At 34.4% G+C, this 24,422-nt stretch overlaps 1 protein-coding gene across 2 annotated transcripts in view; it reads left to right on the top strand.

The window, feature by feature from the left end:
- The window catches only part of LOC123706637 (oxysterol-binding protein-related protein 3-like), a 40,308-nt gene that overhangs the window by 6,379 nt on the left and 9,507 nt on the right, over nucleotides 1-24,422 (top strand). Inside the window, exons 2-19 of one of the 2 annotated variants that reach the window (XM_045655908.1) lie at nucleotides 27-122; nucleotides 1,792-1,948; nucleotides 3,470-3,599; nucleotides 4,072-4,292; nucleotides 4,884-4,981; nucleotides 5,251-8,376; nucleotides 9,046-9,138; nucleotides 10,144-10,265; nucleotides 11,540-11,668; nucleotides 12,120-12,201; nucleotides 13,255-13,290; nucleotides 16,387-16,547; nucleotides 18,185-18,302; nucleotides 19,633-19,724; nucleotides 20,519-20,638; nucleotides 21,776-21,872; nucleotides 22,203-22,393; nucleotides 23,690-23,902. In XM_045655908.1, the coding sequence (XP_045511864.1) occupies nucleotides 62-122; nucleotides 1,792-1,948; nucleotides 3,470-3,599; nucleotides 4,072-4,292; nucleotides 4,884-4,981; nucleotides 5,251-8,376; nucleotides 9,046-9,138; nucleotides 10,144-10,265; nucleotides 11,540-11,668; nucleotides 12,120-12,201; nucleotides 13,255-13,290; nucleotides 16,387-16,547; nucleotides 18,185-18,302; nucleotides 19,633-19,724; nucleotides 20,519-20,638; nucleotides 21,776-21,872; nucleotides 22,203-22,393; nucleotides 23,690-23,902 (5,247 nt within the window). In that variant the 5' untranslated portion in view covers nucleotides 27-61. The remainder of the gene's footprint in view (nucleotides 1-26; nucleotides 123-1,791; nucleotides 1,949-3,469; nucleotides 3,600-4,071; nucleotides 4,293-4,883; nucleotides 4,982-5,250; nucleotides 8,377-9,045; nucleotides 9,139-10,143; nucleotides 10,266-11,539; nucleotides 11,669-12,119; nucleotides 12,202-13,254; nucleotides 13,291-16,386; nucleotides 16,548-18,184; nucleotides 18,303-19,632; nucleotides 19,725-20,518; nucleotides 20,639-21,775; nucleotides 21,873-22,202; nucleotides 22,394-23,689; nucleotides 23,903-24,422) is intronic. The other variant, XM_045655909.1, reaches the window with a different exon arrangement.

Genomic DNA, 24,422 nt, shown 5'->3' with positions numbered 1-24,422 from the left:
CATAATAACGTGCTTATTTTTTTCAGCGTTAAGATGGTTGGTGCGCAACTGTAACACCAAGATGTCAAATCAGACTGGACTCAAGCATGTCGCCACTGAGCCGACGAGACTTGAGAGCAAGCGTGAGTATTAATCTTAAGGAAGGGATATACTGTTATGGGTAGTAAAACTACTACAGACGATACCGTTTGATTATCGATTACCGTTGATCGGACAAACGCACGTCTTTGTTGTAATGTGTACTACAATGAGTGACGTAGACTATCTATAGACAATTGACGCATCGAATCTTATTGTTACCGGTTCATATTCTTCTACTTTTAACACAAGATTCTCCATTCCTTTTTTTCATACAGCTGAGCTGTCGGCTAATTGAAACTTGATTTGTATTTACTGACTTTCACGTTTTAAAAACAAGTGTTACCTCATTTACTAAATATATGGTAGAATGCATATAAATAAATTGACCTTGACCTTGACAGTAGCCAAATAGCCATGTATAATGTTTAGTAGAAACAATAGCGGAACGCATTTTGAATAATTAACGAGAACTTTAACGTAGTTGAAGTAATGTTATTTGAAACTGGCTGGAAACATTGTATAATGATACTTAATTGTTATTATATTTACGTTTTTTTTTATAATTAGTCTAGCCATAAATACTGTTATAAAAAACTTCTCTTTTTTTTAAATTTGGAACACGTTTATTGTTTTAAAAAATTGTTTCGATTTTGCTCCATTTCACGTTTCGTGTTTATTAACAAATTACATCTAACTCTGACCTCAGCCCTTTAGACGTCAAATTATAGTCAGTTATAGAGGACATGGCCTACTCTAAACGACACCGCGACATTGAGTCTCTTAAAAAAATTTTTGGCGCAAGCAGTGGCGAAATTTCCCTAAGAAACAGTTCGTAAATCCATAGATTCTTGGCCAAACAATCAAGGTCTGTATAGAAGCCAAAGGTAGCTATTTGGAATAATTTTTTTTTGCAAATATTTAATAAATGTTTTGGTATAAATTTTCAATAATTAAGACATTTAAAAATGCATTTACATTTGTTATATTGTTTTAGTCTAAAACGTGATTAGACGTTCGTTTGTGAGAGTCAAACTTTCATATTTTTTTTAACATTCCACCCGGCCGTGTTTACCACCAAAACCAATGGTATCGGTGTACGCAATTAATACTACATAAAAAAAATCAATTTCGCTACAACCTTTTTAGACCTGGGCCTCAGATTTCTGTATATGTTTAATGATCATTTGTTAATCGAATAGGCAAGTAGGTGATCAGCCTTCTGTGCCTGACGTACGCCGTCGACATTTTGGGTCTAAGGCAAGCCGGTTTCCTCACGATGTTTTCCTTCACCGTTCGAGCGAATGTTTAATGCATAGAAAAAAAATCCATTGGTGCACACCCGGGGATCGAACCTACGACCTCAGGGATGAGAGTCGCACGCAGAAGCCACTAGGCCAACACAGCTCTAAATTAATACTATATAGGTGAAATAATACATCGTGGCATGTGCAAAGAACGCTGCTCACCAACTATCACAAAACGTATGTCATATATATACACTCCTGTGTTGATAATATCTCCGAATGTCCTAGATTATGCAAACTGGATAGTTCTTTAAACTAATGTTTCATTCCCGTTGGCATATCTTGAAATCTTGCATACCGTCGAATCAAGTGAGTTAGAATCAAATATTCGGCCCACAATTGCAGAAATTCTCAAGCACTTACAACTTTTAATAGGCATAACAATGTATCGTTGTATAAATTCCAGGCGAACGACGTCGTGGTGCGGCAGGCCGAGCGGCCGCATTACGAAGGGCTCCGTCAGACTCTGATTGTTCCGGGGAGACGGCTTCCCTATCTGCGGACAGCGGGGAGAGGTCTGTCAGACCATTGCCACCTCCACCAAGGACTGGCAAGTCCAGAGGGTAAGTGTAAGAAATTTATATTTAAACAACTATGTCGTTTTATTCACCACCAAAACTACAAAGAATTCAGTCAGAATACTACGGATGACAGATCCAATAATCCAAAAATGCGTGGATGTCAAAAACGAAGTGGACGTGTCACCTCGATGGTCGTGGTTGTTTAACTGAACGCTCTTCTGCTTCTCGCACTGTTGGCCTTCAACACCACTTTGTAGGTCCAGCTGTCCATTGAAGTATTTGCCAACCAATTCGACTTAGGGTATTCTTAAAAGGTCGGCAACGCACTCGCGATCCCTCTGGCATTGAGAGTGTCCATGGGCGGCGGCATCACTTAACATCAGGTGAGCCTCCTGCCCGTTTGCGCACTGTTCTATGTTGCTATGTTCTAAAAAATTGTTTATGTTTACTAATCTTTACATCTAATGCGTTACTTAATACTTCCGAATAATTAAAGAGAATATAAAAATACACAATACTATTTTCTGTAACTATTGCTTATTACCGTAATTGATAATCGAATAGAATTGCAAAACATTTCTTTGTGTACTTCATGTTTTCATTCAAGAAAAGGGCATACCAACTCCTAAAAGGCCGTCAACTGGCGAGCCTTATGGCAGTGTGAGTCTCCATGGAGTATCATTTAACATCAGATGAGTTTCTTTGCCCCTGGCCTATAAAAAATCGTGATAAGTCAAGTCAAAATTGTAATAGACGTAAGTCTTATTTTGTGATACGTTTTCAAATATCGTGACACATTAAACCACAGTCGGCATTCACGTTCCGTTTCAAGGTCTATATAGATAATAAAACTGATTGAAAAGCTCAGATCTTTACCAAATTAAATTTCATAGTTTTATAAATTCTCGTTTTTTTAATATCGCTCACACGAACAAAATTTATCTGTGATATTAAAGCAATAAATTTTGGTATTTTAGGTCGTAATTAGACGAACTAAGTATTATGAAAAAAGTTTGCTTTTGTATTGTGGAGACTCATTAAATGATAATTTAAAAATCTGTAATTGTATTGTTTTATTGTAGATGAAACCATACATATTATTTAATTTAACTATCAAAAGAACATGCAACGCTTACTAGCAAAGTTGTGATAAGTTTATCTTTTATGTTTATAAGTACTTTCTCACTATAAATCCCAATTATAGTCAGGGGGTCAGTAGACGTAGGTACAGAAGATGGAAAAAAATTAGTTGTATATAGCTAGTGAAAACCTCCAAACTGAGCTTGACTGTACTATAAATAAAAGTAATTAATATATATAAAACAATTTCTTTTTGACAAATTAATTTTTAAAAAATGACTTTTTCTATTCTCTATCAGCCTTACCCTCGCCCTTGTATATGTGTTGATTCATGCTTTAAAACGCTTTTAATACTTTTACAATGGTAAATAAGTCTAAAGTCGTAGTAAATTTTTTCATTCAAATTCAACCTGGACAAACACCAACAAAATACTGCACGTGTAGTATACGTTATATAAAGTTAAAATTATTTTTAAATTCTAGACGTCGCCGTGGCAGTGAATGGGAGGTACTGGAGGGATTAAAAGATGGGCAGAGGTTTGATAAGAGACCGGAAGTGTTCAACGGGTACCTGCATAAGAAGCGGAAGTGGCCTCTTAAGGGTTGGCACAAGGTAACACATGTAATTTAAAGGAAATTATTATTTAATGTATGTATAGGATGTGCACGTGAGGCGAGCGCCATACAATAAAACATAATTTTCAGGCTAAACAGCAGTATATGAAGGAAACGTCAAAAGTCACAACGCACTTATATTTAAATTAATTACACAGCACAGCGTAATGAAAGTAACAAAAAATAATGAGAGGGAAAATTGTTATCGCGAGCAGAGTTTCCACGTTTCGTACGTTATGGTGAACTGCTCGCACTGAGACTGGCTGCAGGCCCCGCCCACAAAGAAAAGAAAAGAGAAATGCTATTCTTGTGTCCCAAATTCTTGTGCTGTGTGTCTACCCTCGAAACAATGTAACAAACATTAACATCAACCAAACAAAACAATCAATAAACTAAAATATAAAGATTTTGGTAGGTCATCTAAAAAAAAGTTTTTTGATTAATAGTTTTTTTTTTAAATCTGATTCCAGAGATTCTTCGTAGTAGACGGCGGTATTCTAGTCTATGCTCGATCTCCTTCTGACGTGGCGCGAGGAAGACTCCACGGATCTGTGGATGTCGGTCTGTCTGTGATTTCGGCTAAAGCGCGGCGCCGGCGCATCGATATAGATGCAGATGAGTTCATATACCATTTAAGAGCGAAGACTCCTGAAGTTTTCAGAACATGGTTGAATGTTTTGAAGACGCATCGGTGAGTAATATGCTTATTTTTTTTATCGTATATAAATGTTAGTTATTTCGACTATGTATGTATGTATATTTTTAATAACAATGCCTCCTGCTGATAGAGGATCTTTGACAATCTGAGACAAATCTTTGTTTTTAATTTATTTTATTATTATTTATTACTTAAGATGTCATGTGGAACTTGGTGTAATGGTTGCAGCTCCTTACAAACGTTTTGTAAAAAAAAACTTTGCGTATAAAAAGAGTGGTGGAGAGTTTATTGCCAGTTCTTCTCTTCCGTTCTACACCCTTGATTTGAGAATTGGCAGTAAATGTAAAGTTTTTGTTTTGACGTTTGTTACCTTTATGAATAAATATTTTTTTACTTTGACTTTGTATTAAAAAAGTAAAAACATATCGACTCTAACAATGATCGATCCCCTTTCTCCTTTCTTCCCTAGACAGTTTAATATAGGTTTATTCAAGCGGTTAAATTGGCATCTCCTGGAGAAACGTATGTCCAATACTGTATTTAAAAAAAGTTTGTCTGTTCCTTTGTGGTAGCAATCTATGACATAGTGGGTGATTTTTTAAAATATAATAATAACATTTTCAGATTATACAGACAGCACTTATTAACTTTCGGTGCGCGGGAGTCGGTACCAAAGATACATGCGCCAATAGATGACCTACCTCCCACAGATACCTCGTCACGTAAGTCTATACATTTTAACACAAATTTAAAAACTATGTAAATATACTATTAATATTTGTTGTCAATGGATACCAGGTTCGAGAATTCTTAGATCAATGGCTGATCGGTTTATGGACATGCTGTATAGTCGTGTTCGATTCTTGGTGAAAGTCGTACAAATTCGAAATAGCAATTGTTAAATATCACAATTAACCTTAAGTTTGAAACAAAATAACTATAATATCATATAAATCTCCTTTCCTTTTCTTAAAAATATTTTTTACCAAAGGTATGACTCCTTCGAGCATTGAAAAGACATCAATCTGCACATCATCAAGAAATATTCCTTTCCTAGCAACTGTTTTTCCCGTCTCTATACCAAGTCCAATATTCAAAACAAAAGTTATTCCTATACCGAAATGCTATCAAACAAATAATATAAAAAAAATCGCTGACAAGCAACACAAAAGTCTATGTTCTATGAATTGTGTCTCTAAATGTAAAGAATACGGAAAGTCAGTTTCACCTTCTGAGACGGATGGTGAAAAACTTGAATATAGCGATTTTTATCCAACATCGCTTAGATTACAATCTTCCTTATTATGTAAATACTCGTTAAATTCGCCAACGAAGTTACCGGTTGATAGTCCATACAATCCAACGCAAAAATCTGAAGAGGATAGCAGTAGAACTCCAGCATTCTTCTTCTTTAAACCCAAAGAGAAATGTTTAGAATCACCTATGCGTAAGAGCAACAAATCAACGAATTTAGTCAAGTATAAAAATATGTACGAAGAACCTAAACTTAAAAAGCGACTGACTAAATGTATTTTATTAGCAAATCTTCACTCCAGAGATACCAATAATGCTAAATCAACAAAAAATATTGAAGTACAAATTGATGTTGATAAGCAAAGTAAATCGTTTCAAGATGCAATGACTACTTATGAATACGATTTGATAACGGAACGGCTAATGACGTCCGTTATTGAAACTGTGCAAAATAGCCATATGTTTAACATGTATGATGATAGTATAAAAAGCTATATAAGTCAAATTGTAAAAGAGCTTTACGCAATGAAACTATCTCCTACAGATGTACATCCTATTAAAATTTTATTTCGTTGTCTGCTAGAGTTTTGGCTTAAAAACACAGCAAACGAAAGTATCAGAGAACAAATAATGCAAGTGAAGTCAATAGATCGGCAGTCTAATAAATACTTCACCAAAGATGAAAAAAATTCAAGTTATCAAATAGAAAGTGTTACAAAAGAAACACAATTTTACGGTATGAAACCTAGAGAGAAAGCCGCTAATATTCCCAATGATGATGAACATAAAAAATCTAAAAAATCCAAAGAACTAACGAAGTTCAGTCATAACGATAAGGAACGACAGATACAGAAACTCGAAAGAATATTGAAAAATACTGTGTACATCTGTGAAACAGTTCGCAATAGTCGCAGTAAAGAAAAAGATATAAAAATAACAAAGAGGCTTATAGACAATATTGAAAAATTGTCTCATAAAAGCGAGATTAACAAGCCAAGTGTCAGCCCTCAGTGCGACGATTCTAACTCTTCAAACGAGTTGACCAAAATACAAGATACAATTAGTCACCTCATTAGTGAAACGGCTATTCCTGCTACAGTCGCTAAAGAATTCTTAAGTGTATATTTAGATTTGCTTCATAGCAGTCATAGCATTACTGACACTTGTTCGTCACAAGATGACTTAAAGGTCGTTTTACCTATATGCGATGTTGAAACTGAAAGTGTACAAAAAAAAGTATCTAGATCCGTTACTACCAGAGAGGTTTTAGGCGACAATATCAATGAAAAGAACAACCTTGACTCTGGACAAATGTACTTAAAAGATGTATTGGATAAAATAACAACTATATTCACCAAAGAAACCAATGAGCAGACTTATAATGATTTAAATGTTCACAAAAATGAACAAAGTCCGGAAATATCTGCATCTGAAGGTAACAAGAGGCCAGTGTTAGACGGCAATGTCGTAAGAAATCTAGAAGAAAATAAAAATGGCAATGAAACTCAAATCGATCCTTGGTTGCCTATTCACTATAACAGCACTTCAGATTCTGACAAGTTTTTTCGAGGTCAGCTATTGCCAATTGACATACCGCTTATTGAAAATAAAAGTTTCTCAAAATTCCCGATAGATCTTAAACCCTATTCAAGTAGCTGTGGCAGTAAAGAACGTAAAAATATAGTATATGATTCCGATCCGTATAGTAGTGGAGGAACGTCGAAAGCCTATAGAGAACGCGAGAAAATTGAAATTTTACCCGGAAGTGATATACCAAAGATTCCCGATAGCCCTGAATCAACCAATGTCACTGAATTTGATGATTCGCAATCTTGTTACCTATTATCGTTAAAAGGGTTAGCAGGAACATTCAAATCAAAGAAAAAGTCGCCGCCAACTGAAAATTTTCCCCCGTGCTCCTGTTCTTCTCAAAGCTATCCTGAAGAAATGAATGTCTTTGAAAAACAACCGAGAGCTATAGATGAAAAGTTCATACTGCTTCTCTTAGAAAACTTAGCATTGTTATCCAAGAACGTACCAAGTCTGTATAAAGATATAAACAATTTTTATTTAAAACTAAAGAAAAAACACGAAAAAGCCATTTTAAATGCCAGTAAAATTCAGGGTTTAAGTCTTCTAGGTAAAATATATAATGAAGATGGCGTCACCAAAAAGTTTGAAGATTCCGAAACGCAATATGATATACCTAACATGAATAATTTCAAAGAAACTACAACTAATACTAGCGTAGAATTTCAAAGAGACTATCGTATTAACAACGTAGCCATCAGTGCTGAGCATATTCTTAATAATAATGCAGAACTTCAAACTGAGGAAAAGGAAGTTGCTAGTTTAGATCCGGATCTACTAAAAAAATTAGCGGCCGTATTCGATATAAGCAGCACGCAAACTGATTTGAGCCAGTCCAGCGTAGAGGATATTTTAAAAACCGACAAAGCTGTATCCAATCAAAATAAGCACAGAGACACATGCATGAAAGACTGCGCGATTAACACGACAATCAAATATGTACTAACACCCCATAATACATCACAAAACTTACGAAACTTAAAACCTAAATCTAGATCTTTAAAAAATAAGGATATTTCAAAAATTAATAGAAGGAAGTGGAAAGTCCAACAAGATTTTATTAATGAAATGGTTTTGGGTCCTTCATATAAGAGATCTAAGGCGGCCCAAACGGAAACTCTGCGTCTGTGGAAAGATTTTAATGTCTATCAGCTATTTTTAAGTCAAAAATTCAAGCCGGTCAAATGCGTGTCGTCTTTGCACGTCACTCAGGAGAGTAGAAATGATTTAAAGACCATTTATAGGTGTACCAGCGATCCCTCATACTCCTCTGGTCAGTGCTCGTACCGTATCAGTAGCCAAGTCAAGAAATAGTAATAGTAATTTCAGAATTAAGTCAGTTTTAGTGCTTAAATATTGTAAAAGGCGTGTATTTTCCTTTATATAAATTAAATATAATAATATGTAGGTTGGTTAGGTTATATAGGGTAGTTTGAGGTGATACACATTATTACTACACTATATGTCATACAATCTCCTCGTAAATTCAAGTTGAGTATTGTGTTTTCCTTCCCTAGAATGAAATCGTAGCTTATTCAAATAATATTTAGTGTACATCATTAGTCCCATAGTAATGTTTCATTGCATGACAATTATATTCGATTCATTCAATCCTTTAGATGTATCTATTTTCAATGTGTTATGCATGTTTTACTATTATAATCCTTAATCTAATATATATAGTTTTCGCCTATCAACAACTTACCAAATTCACTAGAATTTGTAGTTTGATTCGAATCGCACGTTGGAAATGTAAGTGGGCGCTAAGGAAGATTCAAGAGTCTTAAAAATTGTATAGCTGCGTGTGTAGGTGAAGAATGTATGATTGAAGGCGTAATATTGATATTATAAGAAACAACTAAAAATCACTTACATTGTCAACGATACTTTTCACCACAATATAGTTTCATAGCTTGAACCCTGTGCCTGTGCCTGTTCTCAGGGCTGGTAAGTCCCACATCTGGGCCCTTGCGTGGGCCACAAGCCGGCTTCGTGTCTGGCACCCCTGGCGGCAGGCTGGCCAGTTGGATTATAGGTATGCTAAATTCAAAATTATTGCCAAATATCAGTGCTTATTAATTTTAACTCTTTTGAATAAATAACGATTTGTAGCCGCCAAAATTTATATGACTGTTATATGTTATATGATTGCGAGTTCACTTTTAAATAAATCTTCTTTATCTAACACGAATTTCTTATATTCTTTACATATATCAGTGTTTCGAGTGCTCTAAGACACGCTGTTGGGCTTAATCATTGTAATATTTAAATAAAGCAAGAAAATGTGGTTCAAGTTTTATTTAACAGTATTATACCAGCCATGTAGTTAAAGCAGGAACATATTATTGCTTTTTAGATACATAAGCATGCTATAAACCTATTTCCTTGTGTACTTTGATGATGTGACAATAATTACTCTACAATTACTGACACAAAGTAACGCTCTGTCTTACACAATGTTTGAATACTTGCGCTAGTAATACGGTGTATTAAGGAAGCGAAGGAAGTCGATGAATGAGTACCAATGTCGAGGAAAAGGAACATTTCGTCTACGCAATGTGTAGTATTTTAGTCTATGAAAGTATCCTTGACCAACAACTACATTTAAGAAAATACTTTTTAAACCGATTGAAGTTATGTATTATCATTATAAACTTATAATTATTTACATAATTTTAAATTTATATTTTTCCGACGTTTCGCGTGCTTTACAGCGTGCGTGGTCACGGTGACTGAAGACAAAAGGTGCTGAATATCAAAAGTGTCACAGCTGTAGAGAAAGTTGTGTTATCTGTATTTATTTCCCCGGAGTTGGTATCGACTAACCTATACTTTGACCTATACTCGTGACCACGCACGCTGTAAAGCACGCGAAACGTCGGAAAATTTAAAATTATGTAAATAATTATAAGTTTATAATAATAATACATATCTTCAATCCGTTTAAAAAGTGTTTTCTTAATGTGTAAAAGCTATGTCAACAAAAGACAATACTAACTACATTTCAATTCATATTCCACTGAATAAGGTCACTTTTTAGAATCGGGCGCTCCCTTGGATACCGTGACACGCGAGTTGGGACAGGCTCAACTCTCAGTGCAACAGCTGCAGCGGCTTTTGGATGCACTGGAGCTTCAGCAGCAGACTCATCATGATACTGACGTAAGTAGATAATTATGATTTAATTTTTGGTTAGATGACGTTTTCTGTGGTTTTGTAGTTACAAAAAGATATCAATTTAAAATAGTGACGCGAAATATGTCTTGTTTACAGATTAGATAATGTATAAACATCACTGCTATCATATTTCTTTAAGTGAAACTTCTTTATCAGCATTGTAAAAAAATAACCGTCACATTTTTCGGTTACGCGCCATCTTGTTCTTGTCCCTACCACGATTGATTCGAATAAATTCGAAGCCATTAATAACAAAAATATATAATAACGCTTACAATGATAGTAATAATTCTATTACAATTAATGAAATTCTGTAATAATCTTAGTAGTAATAAGGTAAAATGAAATAATTGTATTATTTGTATTCATGTCTATGATTATAAAAGCCTTTCGTTAAACTTTATAAAGAAGTTTCACTTCTTACGTGTGTACAATAGTGCACACACACATTTTTTATTTTGCAAAAAAATTATTTGTCTGTTGTCTTAGCTTGGTTTTTGTATAGATTTCGTATAGGAAAACATTATTTAATTATTATTTTAGGTGTAAAAAAACTCTTCTTTAAATTTCGTTGCTTAAGTGGTTCCAGCCACACACAGATTCTTAAAATAATCATGGTTTACAGATGAATAAAATTGCTGTCGTGGAAGTTGATGTGTTGTGATTTGTCCCGCCTAAACCAAAAAAGTTACTATTTTTCAAATATTATTAGAAAATGGTTTATATTTAGTAGATTATACTATTTAATCATGAAACTAGAGATAAATGATTTTTGTTCGTGGTACCTTTGGTTTTTCTTATTCATTATAATAAGGTCATCATAATAGTAACAAACACCACAATAGTAGCATAAAGTATTTTTTATGGTTTTCAAAATAATTTGTATGATCTAGTCAATATTATATAACGTGTAGTTTTTATTTATCTCGATAATATTATACAGCTTCATGTGCCTGACATAAGCCGCGATTCTTGAGTACTATGGAATGAATTGGAGTACCCCTCGTACAACAAAATCCAATCCATTTTTGACGTACGTGAGTCAGACTTGGCGATAAGTTCAGTTTCTGAGTGTCATCCCCATCCGTGTGGGTTTTTTCGAGGGTTGCTTAAGAACGACGCTGAAGGCACACTTTAATTGTACAACACAAGCTCATTTGTTTCATAATTGTATAATTTGGTGTACGAAAGGTCTCAGCATTAAGGCCTACTACCAACCTACCAACACTGCTCTGCAATTGGTTATAATTATGCTTTAGGTATCAATGGATGGCGCGTCTCCAAACGTGAAAAAAGACAGACGCAAATTCGGCTTACGAAAGAAGAAATCAAATAGCAAGTGTGCTACCGTTGAACCATCTCATATTGATCCTAGCAGTTCTCATATGGTGAGTTAATAATCATTGTAATATCACAAATTAGAATTTTTACCTGTCAATAGTTTTCATAAAACTTTCTCTCAAACATAAACAAAAACAAACCAAGAGAATTGTCTTGGTTTGAATTTTCTCAATCTCTAAAGGCATAACACGTAGGGGACGGTTTTTATTCTAATTCTTGAACTCGTGATATACGGCATATACGTTAGCAAGTAACGAACATGCACGTTAAAGTGGTCAAGATAAAAATCTGCTTCTTAGTTCGTACTGTTGAAGTATATACTTTAAAAAGTGTTTTCTTCGTATTTCCATGCATTAATAGTCTATAATATTACCTATATATATATAAGATAGAAAACCATAACTAAACAAGAAGAAAATTATACATTACTATATAAACTTGTTTTATTTGTACGTATAATCCCAACGAAATTAATTATTGTATTTTTTATTTTTCTAGGCCCTTTCCACGTTAACAGCGCCCCCCTCTCCCGGTGGGGGGGCATCTTCCGTCCCCAACTCTGCCGCCTCGCTGCCTATTGGTAAATACCTGTCTCACTCTAACACATGTCATTTTACTATTTCCGTCTCTTCGTGGTTGTGTGTAGATGCTTTGTGTTGTGAAATACTGAAAAACTAACTTTTATTGACCGCTGTTTTATATTTTTATGCTTTTTCTAACTCGGTGTTTTTTTAGTGTGGATGTAAAAAGTACTAGTTAAAACTGCAAGTAGTTTGCCAGCTATGAGTTGCCAGTCCGCAATTAAACATTTATAATCGATAAAAGGCGTTTTTTATTTCAATTTTAAGATAAATTATAGTTAAAAAGAAATTATAGTTTGTTTTGCTTAAAACTATATATAAATTCATACGAATTTAAATAACTTTTGTAAAAGATTTTTTAATTAAAAATTTAGATCGTATTTTATTGTTTTACGTACATGTCTTTTTTAGTATTTTACAACATCCCTGTTTTTCTAGTTATTTGAAATAGATGTACCCAGCACAGATTACATAGTGCGAGTTTTGTGATGTTTTTTTTTTTTTTGTATTAAATTTTTCTCTAGCCGTGTTTGTTTTAATTGTAGATTTAATGTTTTGGAATTGTGTCGGTATTAAGGATTGTATGAGATGGGTAAGTTTGCATGAAGTTGCACATAGAAGACATCATTCAAATTGGGAGAATATTGTGCTATCTCTCTCTATGGCGTACTGGATAATGGGACAGATATATTTCTCAGTTACGGTTCAACGTCTTACATATTAACATCATTATTTGTCTTACGTATTAATGAAATGTTAATCATAACCGTTTTATAACGCGCAACAAGTATCTTTTATCGATACCAAAAAGAAGCGACAAATGGTTCATTATAAGTTCTGTGATATTATTCTTAAACTATATTTTTACAAAGCACGCGATACGCTTTGCATTACTGGTTCTAGTTTGCTTATGTTTTATTTAAAATTAATATTTTATTTCCGTTTCACTCACACACGTCTTAGTTTAAGAAGACCTAAAACGTTTAATAATTAAACAAATATTGCATTTTTTAATAATGCATGATGTCTAATATTATTTTTGTATATTTCAGCGTTTTTTTCTACGTTTCTGGCGTCTACTTTAGTTCGTAAGGTTTATTTCTTTTTTGTTTTGATTTCATCTCGTAATATCTGCATGTATTTAGCTCATCTTTTGCTATATACTGTACATATTGGTACAGGGATCGGATTTGAAATCATTCCATGAAACGTTTTGGCAAAGGTTATAAATATATGCTTAGCCCAAATTAACTGTGCTGGTGGGAGACAAATTCAAACTTTATAATCTATGGTTGCAGGGGCTTAAAACATAATCTGTGCGACAGACGTCACCCACAGTCACCAAACGGAATTGTATTTTAATGGTCACGTGACAGCGTGAGCTAATGTCATTTTCATACAAATTCCTTTGGTGGTAGTGGGACACGAATTTCGAAAAGGCATTTTGTCTTAATATCCTTGTCTAATGCATCTCAATATGGGTTGGTTAAATTACCATTTATATTTACTTTCTTTTAATGAACTTTTCTTTAATGATCGTTATGTACTTAAAGTTAGGAGTGCAACTGTACCTAAAATTACGAGTAACTTTTTAAAAACTTTTTACTGCCGCAACTCGTAATGTCAAATGACCTTTTGATGCGCTCTTCTCTTCGAGAAACCGTTGGTTGATTACTTCAATAGGATTTTAATAGACTACATTTTTTATTAACCGATACATCATTGTACTGTCTTTGGTTAACATAGCTTTTACACATTGAAAATTAATTAATTATACAAATAGCTTTAATCCGGTTAAAAAATTGTTTTCTTTCGATACATCATTGTTTGCGTTAATAGTTTATCAAGAACAATGACCTTCAACTAATCTAAAATTGTGACCGGTAGTGCGTTATCAGATAAGACAGATCTGCTGATTATGTCACAGAATCCGCGTGTTTACAATATGATGAAAGTCATTTCGAGAGCGAGAGTTTAATTTTGTGATAACATTTCGATTGAATATATTTAATTAAAGGAAATTTTGACAATATATGGCACCGTTTTGATGTTATTAAAAAAATAAATTATACGGGGGTGTTAATAATTTTAACAATTATCAAAGTGTATAGAATATGTCGAGTGAGAGTGGCGGTTATTTCGTGCCTTACGGAAGGATTATTGTTCTGTACATAATGCGATTACTGAGGGGATACCAATGTAAGTTAATATCATATAACTAAATTGCTTAGCTCATGTGTAAAGTATATAATATTGTTCGTAGAGCCAGCCATCCTTTATCAGGACTGCTGAATAGTACTCAAAACATCTTAAATTTAAGTCTTCTTTTATATAGAACTTAGGGGCAGGAGGCTCACCTGATGTTAAGTGATACCGCCGCCCATGGACACTCAATGCCAGAGAGCGCGTGCGTTGCCGGCCTTTGAATGTTATTTGTTTTAGACTAAACAGTTTACGACGTGCAATTTACAGGGTATTTTTGGTAATTGAAATTGGTTGTGAATTATAATATCCTAGCTGTAGAAACAAAAAACGGACATCTAAGGAAACTTACGTTCTAAAGTAGTTTTCAGTGAATTAAATAAAATGTATTCTTATGAGGTAGTCTGTATACTTTCGTTTAAATTAATACGAGTGAATTCTGGCAATTTTGTTATTTTTTATGGATTCTTTAAAAGTGATTGATGTAGCTAGACTAGCAATACGTGGTCGGAAATAGAGACAAAAAGATTTTGTTTTATTAAATAATAAAGTTACTAAGGGAGCGTTCAAGTATTATGTCACGCAATTTTTGGAGACTCTTGACGGTGTTACGGTGAAAATGTTACGGTTAATCATGGGGGGGGGGGGGCATGATACGCACCGTAACATTTTCTGTATCCAATTGTAAAACGTTTCGTGACCACCCCCAGTGACTCTTAATACCTAAAACTTATGTGGTGTAAAGTGGTGGAAAATAATAAACAAAAACGCGTAATTCAATCCCCGTACCGCATCGTAATGTTTTACAGGAGGAACCCCCCCCCCCCCAAATCCGTTACGAACAAAATGTAAAAACCTGAGAGGATACAGACTACGTCAGACAATTGTATTTAATTAACTGAAATCTGCATGTAAATGTGTCCGTTTTCTTGCAAAAGAGTTTATCTTTATCTTAGATTTCCGATTGTTTTGCAATGATGTAAATTACAATATGGTCGTATGTCCCTGACAAACACTGTTTCAATCTGGTTTCCCGACAATTCTTTACGCGCGTACTCTTTGTTGCAAACGTTTGTACGTTTTTATCGTCCTCGGGATCGAGCGTTACGTACTTTGACGCTAGGCTAGCTTCAGAACCAAGACTTAGCGCCAACTTTCACCGCGTAATATAACCGTTTAAAAAAAATGTACTGATGTAACAATGTGTTAAAATGTACGAATGTCGAAATTTAATACGTTTTCCATATACGGGCTAGTTTGCGCTAACGAATCTGGTACTGAAACTGTATAGTAGATACATAGTTACGAGAAGAATTATTGTAATTGGATATTAAAAAGTTCTTTATAGATTTTGAATAAGTTAGCTATATATTTAATGTACATATGTATGTTGTAGATATGGTTATACTTCATCACGATTTTATTAATTTGTATTGTGTGCTTCGACATTAGTGCATGAATTTGGATACATATTGTATATATTTATTTGGTTGGGGAGATTTAAAGTTGTTTAGTTTGATAACTTTAGATCCATACATGGTTTTGTAATATTATTCCCTACTATAATATACTATACAATCGCGATGCGAGTCAAAAAATTACTTGAATTTAAATCCTCTCTATGACAACTAAATAATCTCCTCTTTATGACAACTCAATTTACGCTGTGACCGAAAGATATAGAAGGTTTGATCTTGAAACATACTTCACATCACACTTAGTAGTAACCAGTCTCGCAATAACTGAACTATAATTGTCTCGCTCACACAATCTCTGCTACATCTGTTAAGAGCAGAATAGATTTCTGTCCATACACTACAAACACTTGGTCTTGGCCTCAGTTTCCAAGTATATACAAGTAGGAAATCAATCTTCTGTGCCTGACACACGCTAACGACTTCTGGTTCTAAGGCATGCGGTTCACGATTTTTCGACATAACGACTTAAACAACAATCTATAATAAAAAAATATTATATTTCAGCGTGTGCAGCCACGAGGCCTCAATCTCTTCCAGGGGCTGAGGTTCTAAATGCAGCTCCTGCTAGTTTCACAAGCCTCACTCCGGACCATCAGCTGAGAGAAGACTTTACGGTACTCGCAAAAGACCTGATCACCAATCTGAAAAGCATTGTTGCCACGCTGGTGAGTAATTAAAGAGTTGTCAGGTACAATGTGTCTAACTTATTGTTTTATAGTAGATGGAGGTCTTTTTATAAATCTTTTCTCGGCAAACAAACCTTGTTCCAGTAGGACTTCATGAAACGTAGTCTGTAAAGACATCAAAGCAGAGGTTTATTAACATTTATTTATTTATACTTTGTTACATAATTATACAAATTAAAAAAAAAACCAAAAAGTAAGTAGGTTACATAGGTTATTAGGCAACATGCGGCCTTATCGCTAACAAGCGATTTCTTCCAGACAACCCTAATATGGGACAATAAAAAAAGACAAACACCTACAGAGGGTAAAGTACAGGAAGTACATAATTAATTAACAAAAAAAACTCAAAATAACATGCAACTATAGCTAAAATAAAATCCAAAGAAAAAATATTAATATTAATATGTATAAACAGACATGTAAAAGCTCTGCCAAAAGTTAAAATAACATTTTTAATTGAAAAAAAATCCTATTGCCAATATTAATTAATTGTAAATTGTTAGGATATTTATTTTGTTTTGTATAGATTATGTTTGTTAGCATAGAACAATATAAATTGCCTTTGTGTGTAAAACTTAATTAATATTATATCCTATTTTGTGCCAAAGGGGTTTGAATATTGTGAAGGTGAAACTCCAGCGTTTAACCAGGACTTAAATTTATATTCTGCTCAATAAGTTATATAAACGCTTTTAATTGAATGCCGACAATTATCACGATTGACTAATAAAACACATACTCCAGTACAGTCCAGTACAATATTGGTGAAATGTTTTTTGACGTGACAACTTCTTATAATTCGATGGAGCGGGCTGCACGCACGAAAAAACATGACTTAAGGGTGTAATGTAAATACATTTGCTACTTTTTAATACGTTTTTAGCATTCTTTTTCCAAGAAATCACGCTAATCAAGCACGCTAAAACATCTGACTGACCGTCAGATTTTTTATCGTTATCTGTGGTTTTAAAAAAGTGCGGTTAAACTTTAAACATAAATATAAATGATGTGAAACTAAAAATTAAAAATATTCGATCTTCTTACAGTACACAACTTAAGAAGGTAAAGTTGTCAAAATAATTAGAGATTCCATATTTTCTACTTGCGATGCGAGTGCTTTCGTCGCTTTTGAGACAACTTGTGATGAAAATAGCATAGCAAATGTATATCGGCATCTTAATTATCACCCCTTTAGTTTAGCATGCTAATTAGCACGGAATTTATAGCAAATGTAAACAAGCCATTATGCGGCATTACATCGCTCTGACGCGTTCCAATTAAGGCTTGAAATGCAAGCGAGACCGCGGAATGTGCGACAAAGAGGCACAATCGGCCTCCGCGTTCGGCAGCTCTCTCTCTCTTACTTGAGTGAGCGATGAAAAAAATTGACATAATTGTATTAATGCGTACAAATAAATGAAACTTGATCAATTCAATTGTGATTTCGATTTACCTACTTCTCTATATCCATACAAAATCTATTAAACAAATAAGATTAAAATTTTCTTTTGAAAAAGCAACCATTCCATCAGTATTTTCTTATGACGTTGTCACGTTCAACTATCAGTAAATCGACTTTACAGACAACCGATTTTTTTTAAATATTTTTACTCTAGGTCTGCGAACGTGGCCGTCTCCGCGCAGCCATGGAGTCAGCTGAAAGTACGGCAGCGCCAAGCGGCGTGGTGGCTGCACTCAGAACTAATCTATCCACGGCATTACAGCAGAATTCTGGTGGGAACCTTCAATATTTTTTTTTTATATATTTCCTTTGTCCCATCCAATTTTAGAAGAGAACTATCAATTTTCATAACATACCATTATTCAAATAGTAGAATTTTCAAACCATTTTTTATGGTACAGTACAACATGCCTATATCACAAAAACTATCTCCTCCTTTGATCCGGTTGTAATCTCTGTTTATCCGTCTCCTGTCTGCTGTCTTTTCGCCCTTAAGTTAATAAGTGCATATCGGTCTTAGGGGGCCCATACATCTACAATATTGTATTGTCTTTTGTTAAAATAGCTTTTACACATTAAGAAAAACACTTTTTGAACGGATTAAAGCTGTATATTATTTTTAAAACTTATAGTTATTTACATAATTCTAAATTTTAATTTTTTTCCGACGTTTCGCGTGCTTTTCAGCGTGCGTGGTCACGGTGACTTAGGACGAAAAGTGTTAAATGTCAAAAGTATCACAGCTGCAGAGAAAGTTGTTTTATCTGTATTTGTTAATCTACAATATATTTATTGTGAAATAATATTGAATACCTACCCTCTTTGAATCTGACGGCGGTGGTAGGTAGTTGGTACAAAGACAGCTATATCGAGCGCTAGCGGCATGTGCACGTTCTGGCCAAAATAGCCCGAGCTCAGCTGTAAAGGCCCTTAAGGCCAGCATTTCTCAGGCCGCATTAGCGGTTGCGCCGAGGTGCACGGACCGCAGTCTTGACCGACTGTCACCTCTCCCTCACTGTTATTATTTTTATTATTTTTATTGATTATATTATTAATTAAATTGTATTTCGTGCTTTACTTCCAATGTCTGAGCCAATTCCGACAAATCCAAACGTTCAATAATATTTAGCAGTAAGATTGGCAAACCATTCACGTCAATATTTTCATGAAAGAAACTACGAAGTTATGGCTGCAGCCATGCTAGTGTATTTTTTTATTATTGCGCAATACTAACCCTACAGTATAGAAAATACATATTGCGCAATACAATTTAAGCTCGCTCAAACTTCTTTTTAATCATTCCGCAACTTTTCAATATTATCCCTACACTGCACAATAATATTGTACAAACAACTATATTATGCAATATTATTGTAGATGTATGGGCCCACCTTAAATGTTTTTTTAATTTCCTTATACAACTATCATTTGTTTAGCACTTTTAAACTAGCGTACTTTGCTATGATCAACGGATTTGATTAGTGTTTGTTAGATGCTTTAAGTTGATGAACTAAATTACACTTAGTGAGTCTTACTGATGGCAAAAAATAGATTTTTTCGTGAATTATTATTACCGGAGTGCATAAGTAATGACGTGTAAAGTATTGCGTACAGAATTACGTTCGCGGCTTTCGCGCATTCACGACGCTTCGGACCTGGCTGAAATATCATCTATGGGGGCGAACTCTGATCATGTAAGTATTTATTGATTTCATCCCATTTATACTGTACACAGTTGCACAATTATCTACTGTTTGATTCCTAATATATACATTATACATACTGCAATTACTTGGCGATCAAACTATTTAATCACCTTTCAAGAAGCCACTGAAGTATTACTTAGGGTCCTTGAAGAAGAGAGCGTACCAATTCTTAAAAGGCCGGCAACGCACTCGCGAGCCCTCTGGCCAAGAGTGTCCATGGGCGGCTGAATCACTTAACACCATATGAGCCTCCTGCCAATATTGGTTGGTTCTATAAAAAAAAAGTTTACTTACAGATTACCTTGATATGATACATTGATATTTTAAATAATATTTTGATGCTGGTTGTGCAATTTGTATGTACCACTTTCACGGCAAAAATATCTATAAAATTGTCCTAATGAAATACGATCTACTACGACGACACTCTATGAAAGACAATATTACATTGTTACTGACTTTATTAATAATATTGATAAATTAAAATGTCAAAATTATATGGTGGCATACTGACGCTGACATTTGACAATCTCCGAATCAATAGTTCTGAACGTTTTAGTATATTGTAAGTTAGGAAAACACTTTTTAATGGATTGAAGCTATGTATTATTTTTATAAACTTATAATTATTTACATAATTTGAAATTTAAATTTCTCCGACGTTTCGCGTGCTTTTTAAATGATGTAAATAATAATACATAGCTTCAATCCATTTAAAGTGTTTTCTTAACGTGTAAAAGCTATGATAAAAGACAATACTATAGTGTAAGTTTTTTTTTCAGATCCAATTCAAACACTCTCCAAGCTACAGTTCCTCTTGTGTGTCGGCATCGGAGTTCTTTGACGCCGAAGAATACGATAACGGAGAGGTCAAGGAGAATAATCTTATAAACGCTGATGAGGTAAGAAGTAATCTAATACCTGCAGCTGAGTTTCATCATCGGTTCAGGCATCGCAATTCTACGTTGTTCCACAACACGCAAACACAACACCACCATGTCGAACTAGCTGCCTGAACTGAAGTATTTTAGACAAAGACATAACATTTATTACTAACAAATCACAGAAACACATAAAATAACAATAATCAAAAACTAAAAATAATTTAAAAAAAAAAAAAATAGGCGTAACATTTATTTTTTAAAGAAAAATGTTTAATTGTGTAATGCGTGTATGCTGTGGTTGTAATTGGCCCTGGCTCATTATGCTGAGGAGCAGACTGTTCCTTAGCGCTGGTCATTCTGCCAGAGACGACAGCGGGTAGTTTTCGGCTGTCGCAAAAAAAAAACAAATAAGAATCTAATACTCAGTAGAAACAAATAATAGTAAAAGTTAGTAGTGTAAGCAAAGAAGAAAAAAATGTAAATAAAATTAAATTAAAAATATGAATAATTGTTAAGAAGTAGATAAATAAATATATTTGGGCGGATTAAATTTGATTTTGCGAACCAATTACTTAGGGTCCTTCAAGAATATAGCCTACCAATTCTTAAAAGCCCGAAAGCTTGCGAGACTTCTGGCAGTGCGAATGTCCATGGGCGGCACTTAACATCAGGTGCGCCCCCCCCCCACCCCACCCCCTCAAAAAACAATCTAAAATACGGTTTTTACAACTAATCCCTACACTTTAACAGGGTGTTTAGTAAATACATCAGTTCTTTATATTTTAATGAAACCAACGTCCAATCTGCCAAAAGTGAAAAGGAAAAAAATTGCGTATACATGGGAATCTCAATTTTTTTTTAAATATAAAATGGGCAGGACGCCAAAAAAGGACAGTCATCGCAGCCCATTTTTAGTGGGTGCGTTGCCGGCCTTTGAGGGAGGAGTACAGTAATTACCAATTTTGATGTTGGTGTTTATTTATTTACACTTCGTTACACTATAATATAAAAAAAACTGTTTACTCAGTAGGAATCTCGATTTGAGTTTCTGTGAAACTTCTGGACAAATACTCACTTAGTTTAGCACATATATTTTCTTTTTATTTAATTTGGTAAAAAATAATTTAGTTCACATGTGTATTTATTTGTTAACAGACTGGTGTTATTGAACTTGACGGCGATTCCTCATCGGAGGCGGGTTCACTAAGCAGTGAAGAAGGATCAGCCAGCTCCGATAATAGTGATGCTGCCAGTAAGTTTTTAGTTTGTTATGGAAACTGAAATTTTCAGTAAAAGTTGTTTAATCAACAACACATGAGATGAGAGCGGTGTTGGCCTAGTGGCTTCAGCGTGCGACTCTCATCCCTGAGGTCGTAGGTTCGATCCCCGGCTGTGCACCAATGGACTTTCTATGTGCACATTTTACATTCGCTCCAACGGTGAAGGAAAACATTTTGAAGCTGAACAACTACACAATTAAAAATCTTTCTATAATATTAGTAAAGATAAATGAAATTTAAGTATAGTTATTATATGTATAAGTTTATTAATTTAACAGATTTTAAAAGATTCTTCCTTTCAGTGGTGGCAGCAGAACAAATAGGTCCCACAGAGAATGGCGGTGAACAATGGAGCAGAAGACGAGTTCTTCCAGCACCACGACCCACTCCGGGAGGTCCATCACTCTGGAACCTGTTATATAAGAACATTGGAAAAGATCTCAGTCAGATATCAATGCCGGTTACTATTAACGAACCGTTAAATATGCTGCAGGTTAGTTTTATGAAACAGCACTCAAAGAAGTTCAAGAAACGTGTTTCACCTTATTATCCGAAATATTATCAGACAATCGAACCTAAGACTTCCATTTTCTCATTAATTAACCAACGCAGAAGCACTTTGGTAATCATCTTCTTTAATACTCCTCTATGTTCTTAGGTTATACCGACTCGAAAGAGTTCGTTGCGCTGAAAATTTATCACAGGATGTCCAAGTATTCGTTATATACGCAACCAGTTTACTAGTGGTTGTTCGTTAATTGAATTTAGGTTTATTTAAGAGGCGGTTAAATTGGCATCTCCTGGACAGGCACGCCCAAAAGGCCGCATCTATTTTAACATTAGGTGGGATTGTGACCAAATGGCTGTCGAAATCTGTATAAAAAAATGTGTGCGTGTAGTGTACACACGTAAGAAGTGGAACTTCTTTGTGACCTTATTTTTCGAAAATGATCTACTATATGCAACTTTACAGAAATTGGTTAAATACAGTTAAACAAAAGGCTTTTATTATCATAGACATGAATACAAATAATACAGTTATTTCATTTTACTACTAAGATTATTACAGAATTTCATTAATTGTAATAGAATTATTACTATCATTGTAAGCGTTATTATATATTTTTGTTATAAATGGCTTCGAATCAACCGTGGTAGGGTCAATAAAAACATGGCGCGTAACGGAAAAATGTGACGGTATTTTTTTCCAACGCCGATAAAAAAGTCAAAAATAAGATTATCAGCTATACATGTGTATGATGTATGTATTCTTGGATTAAGTAAATATTTGACAATTATTATCTCTTTTGGCTTATAAATACGTGTGCTATATTTAAGTAACGTCTACATTTTTCAAAATTCTCTAAAAAATCCGGTAAATCCTTTGGTTAAAGTTTGCGTGTTGTTCCCACGAGAATGTCACCTACATTGTGCTCCCAATTCAATGCCACCTGCTGGTGTCATGTGGAACATGGTGTGATGGTTGCAGCTCCTTACAAACTTTGTGTAACACAAAAAGAAACTTGGCGATTAAAAAGAGTGGCGGAGAGTTTATTATTCTCTTCCGTTCTATGCCCTTGATTTGAGCACTGGCAGTAAATGTAAAATTAGAAGCATATATTTAATGTATAATTAATTTTTTTGACGTTTATAAGTGTGCATGTTACCTATATGAATGAATGATTTTTGACTTTAAACTAAGTCCAAGTTCGTCAAAAAGCAACTGCAGATATTTTAGTCCGGTTTAATTTTCTTAATTTCATATTTATAACTAAATGATACCCCACAGCGTCTCTGCGAAGAGCTGGAGTACTCGGAACTCCTCGATTCAGCATCAGCATGCGATGACCCCGTAAATCGAATGGCTTTGGTGGCCGCGTTCGCTGTTAGTTCGTACGCCGCCAGCGCTCACAGAGCGGCGAGCAAGCCTTTTAATCCACTCCTGGGGGAGACCTACGAATGCGTGCGAGAGGATAAGGGGTTCAAGTTTTTGGCTGAGCAGGTTAGTTGAAAACTTTTTTTTCCACAGACCACTAAAGCTTTGACATGTTTAGTCTATGGCGACATCCGAAAGAAAATACCAAATCTGATATAAAAACCAATACATTTTCTAATAACATTTATTTTCATTTTTCTTTGATATGTTTTTGTATTTAAAGTAGACTAAAGTAGTTATCTGTGCATATTAAAAATGTCAGTTCTACTATTGGTTTTATTCATTTATAACTGTTATGTATACAGTATAATATAATTCAGCTGTGGAAATACATATACCATCAAAACATGCTTACATACAACTTCTATGATAAAAAGTTGTGTGATCTATGTCGAAGTCGCTCAATTTATTCAGTCCCTACTAAGAGGCCTTCTATCTTAAGTTATTACGTAATTAGATAACCAAACATCATCTTATAGTAACCATCAAATAAATTAGTGGCGCTGCAGCCTGTTTAGGTCTGGGACTCAGATTTCTGGATCTGTTTCATGATCATTTGTCAATCTAATAGTGGGGTTCAGCATCC

Source organism: Pieris brassicae, chromosome 3 (genome assembly GCF_905147105.1).
Source record: "Pieris brassicae chromosome 3, ilPieBrab1.1, whole genome shotgun sequence".
In the NCBI taxonomy this organism is placed as follows: domain Eukaryota; kingdom Metazoa; phylum Arthropoda; class Insecta; order Lepidoptera; family Pieridae; genus Pieris; species Pieris brassicae.
The sequence above is the reverse complement of the archived record's forward strand: the minus strand, read 5'-3'. Positions and strand labels throughout refer to the sequence as shown.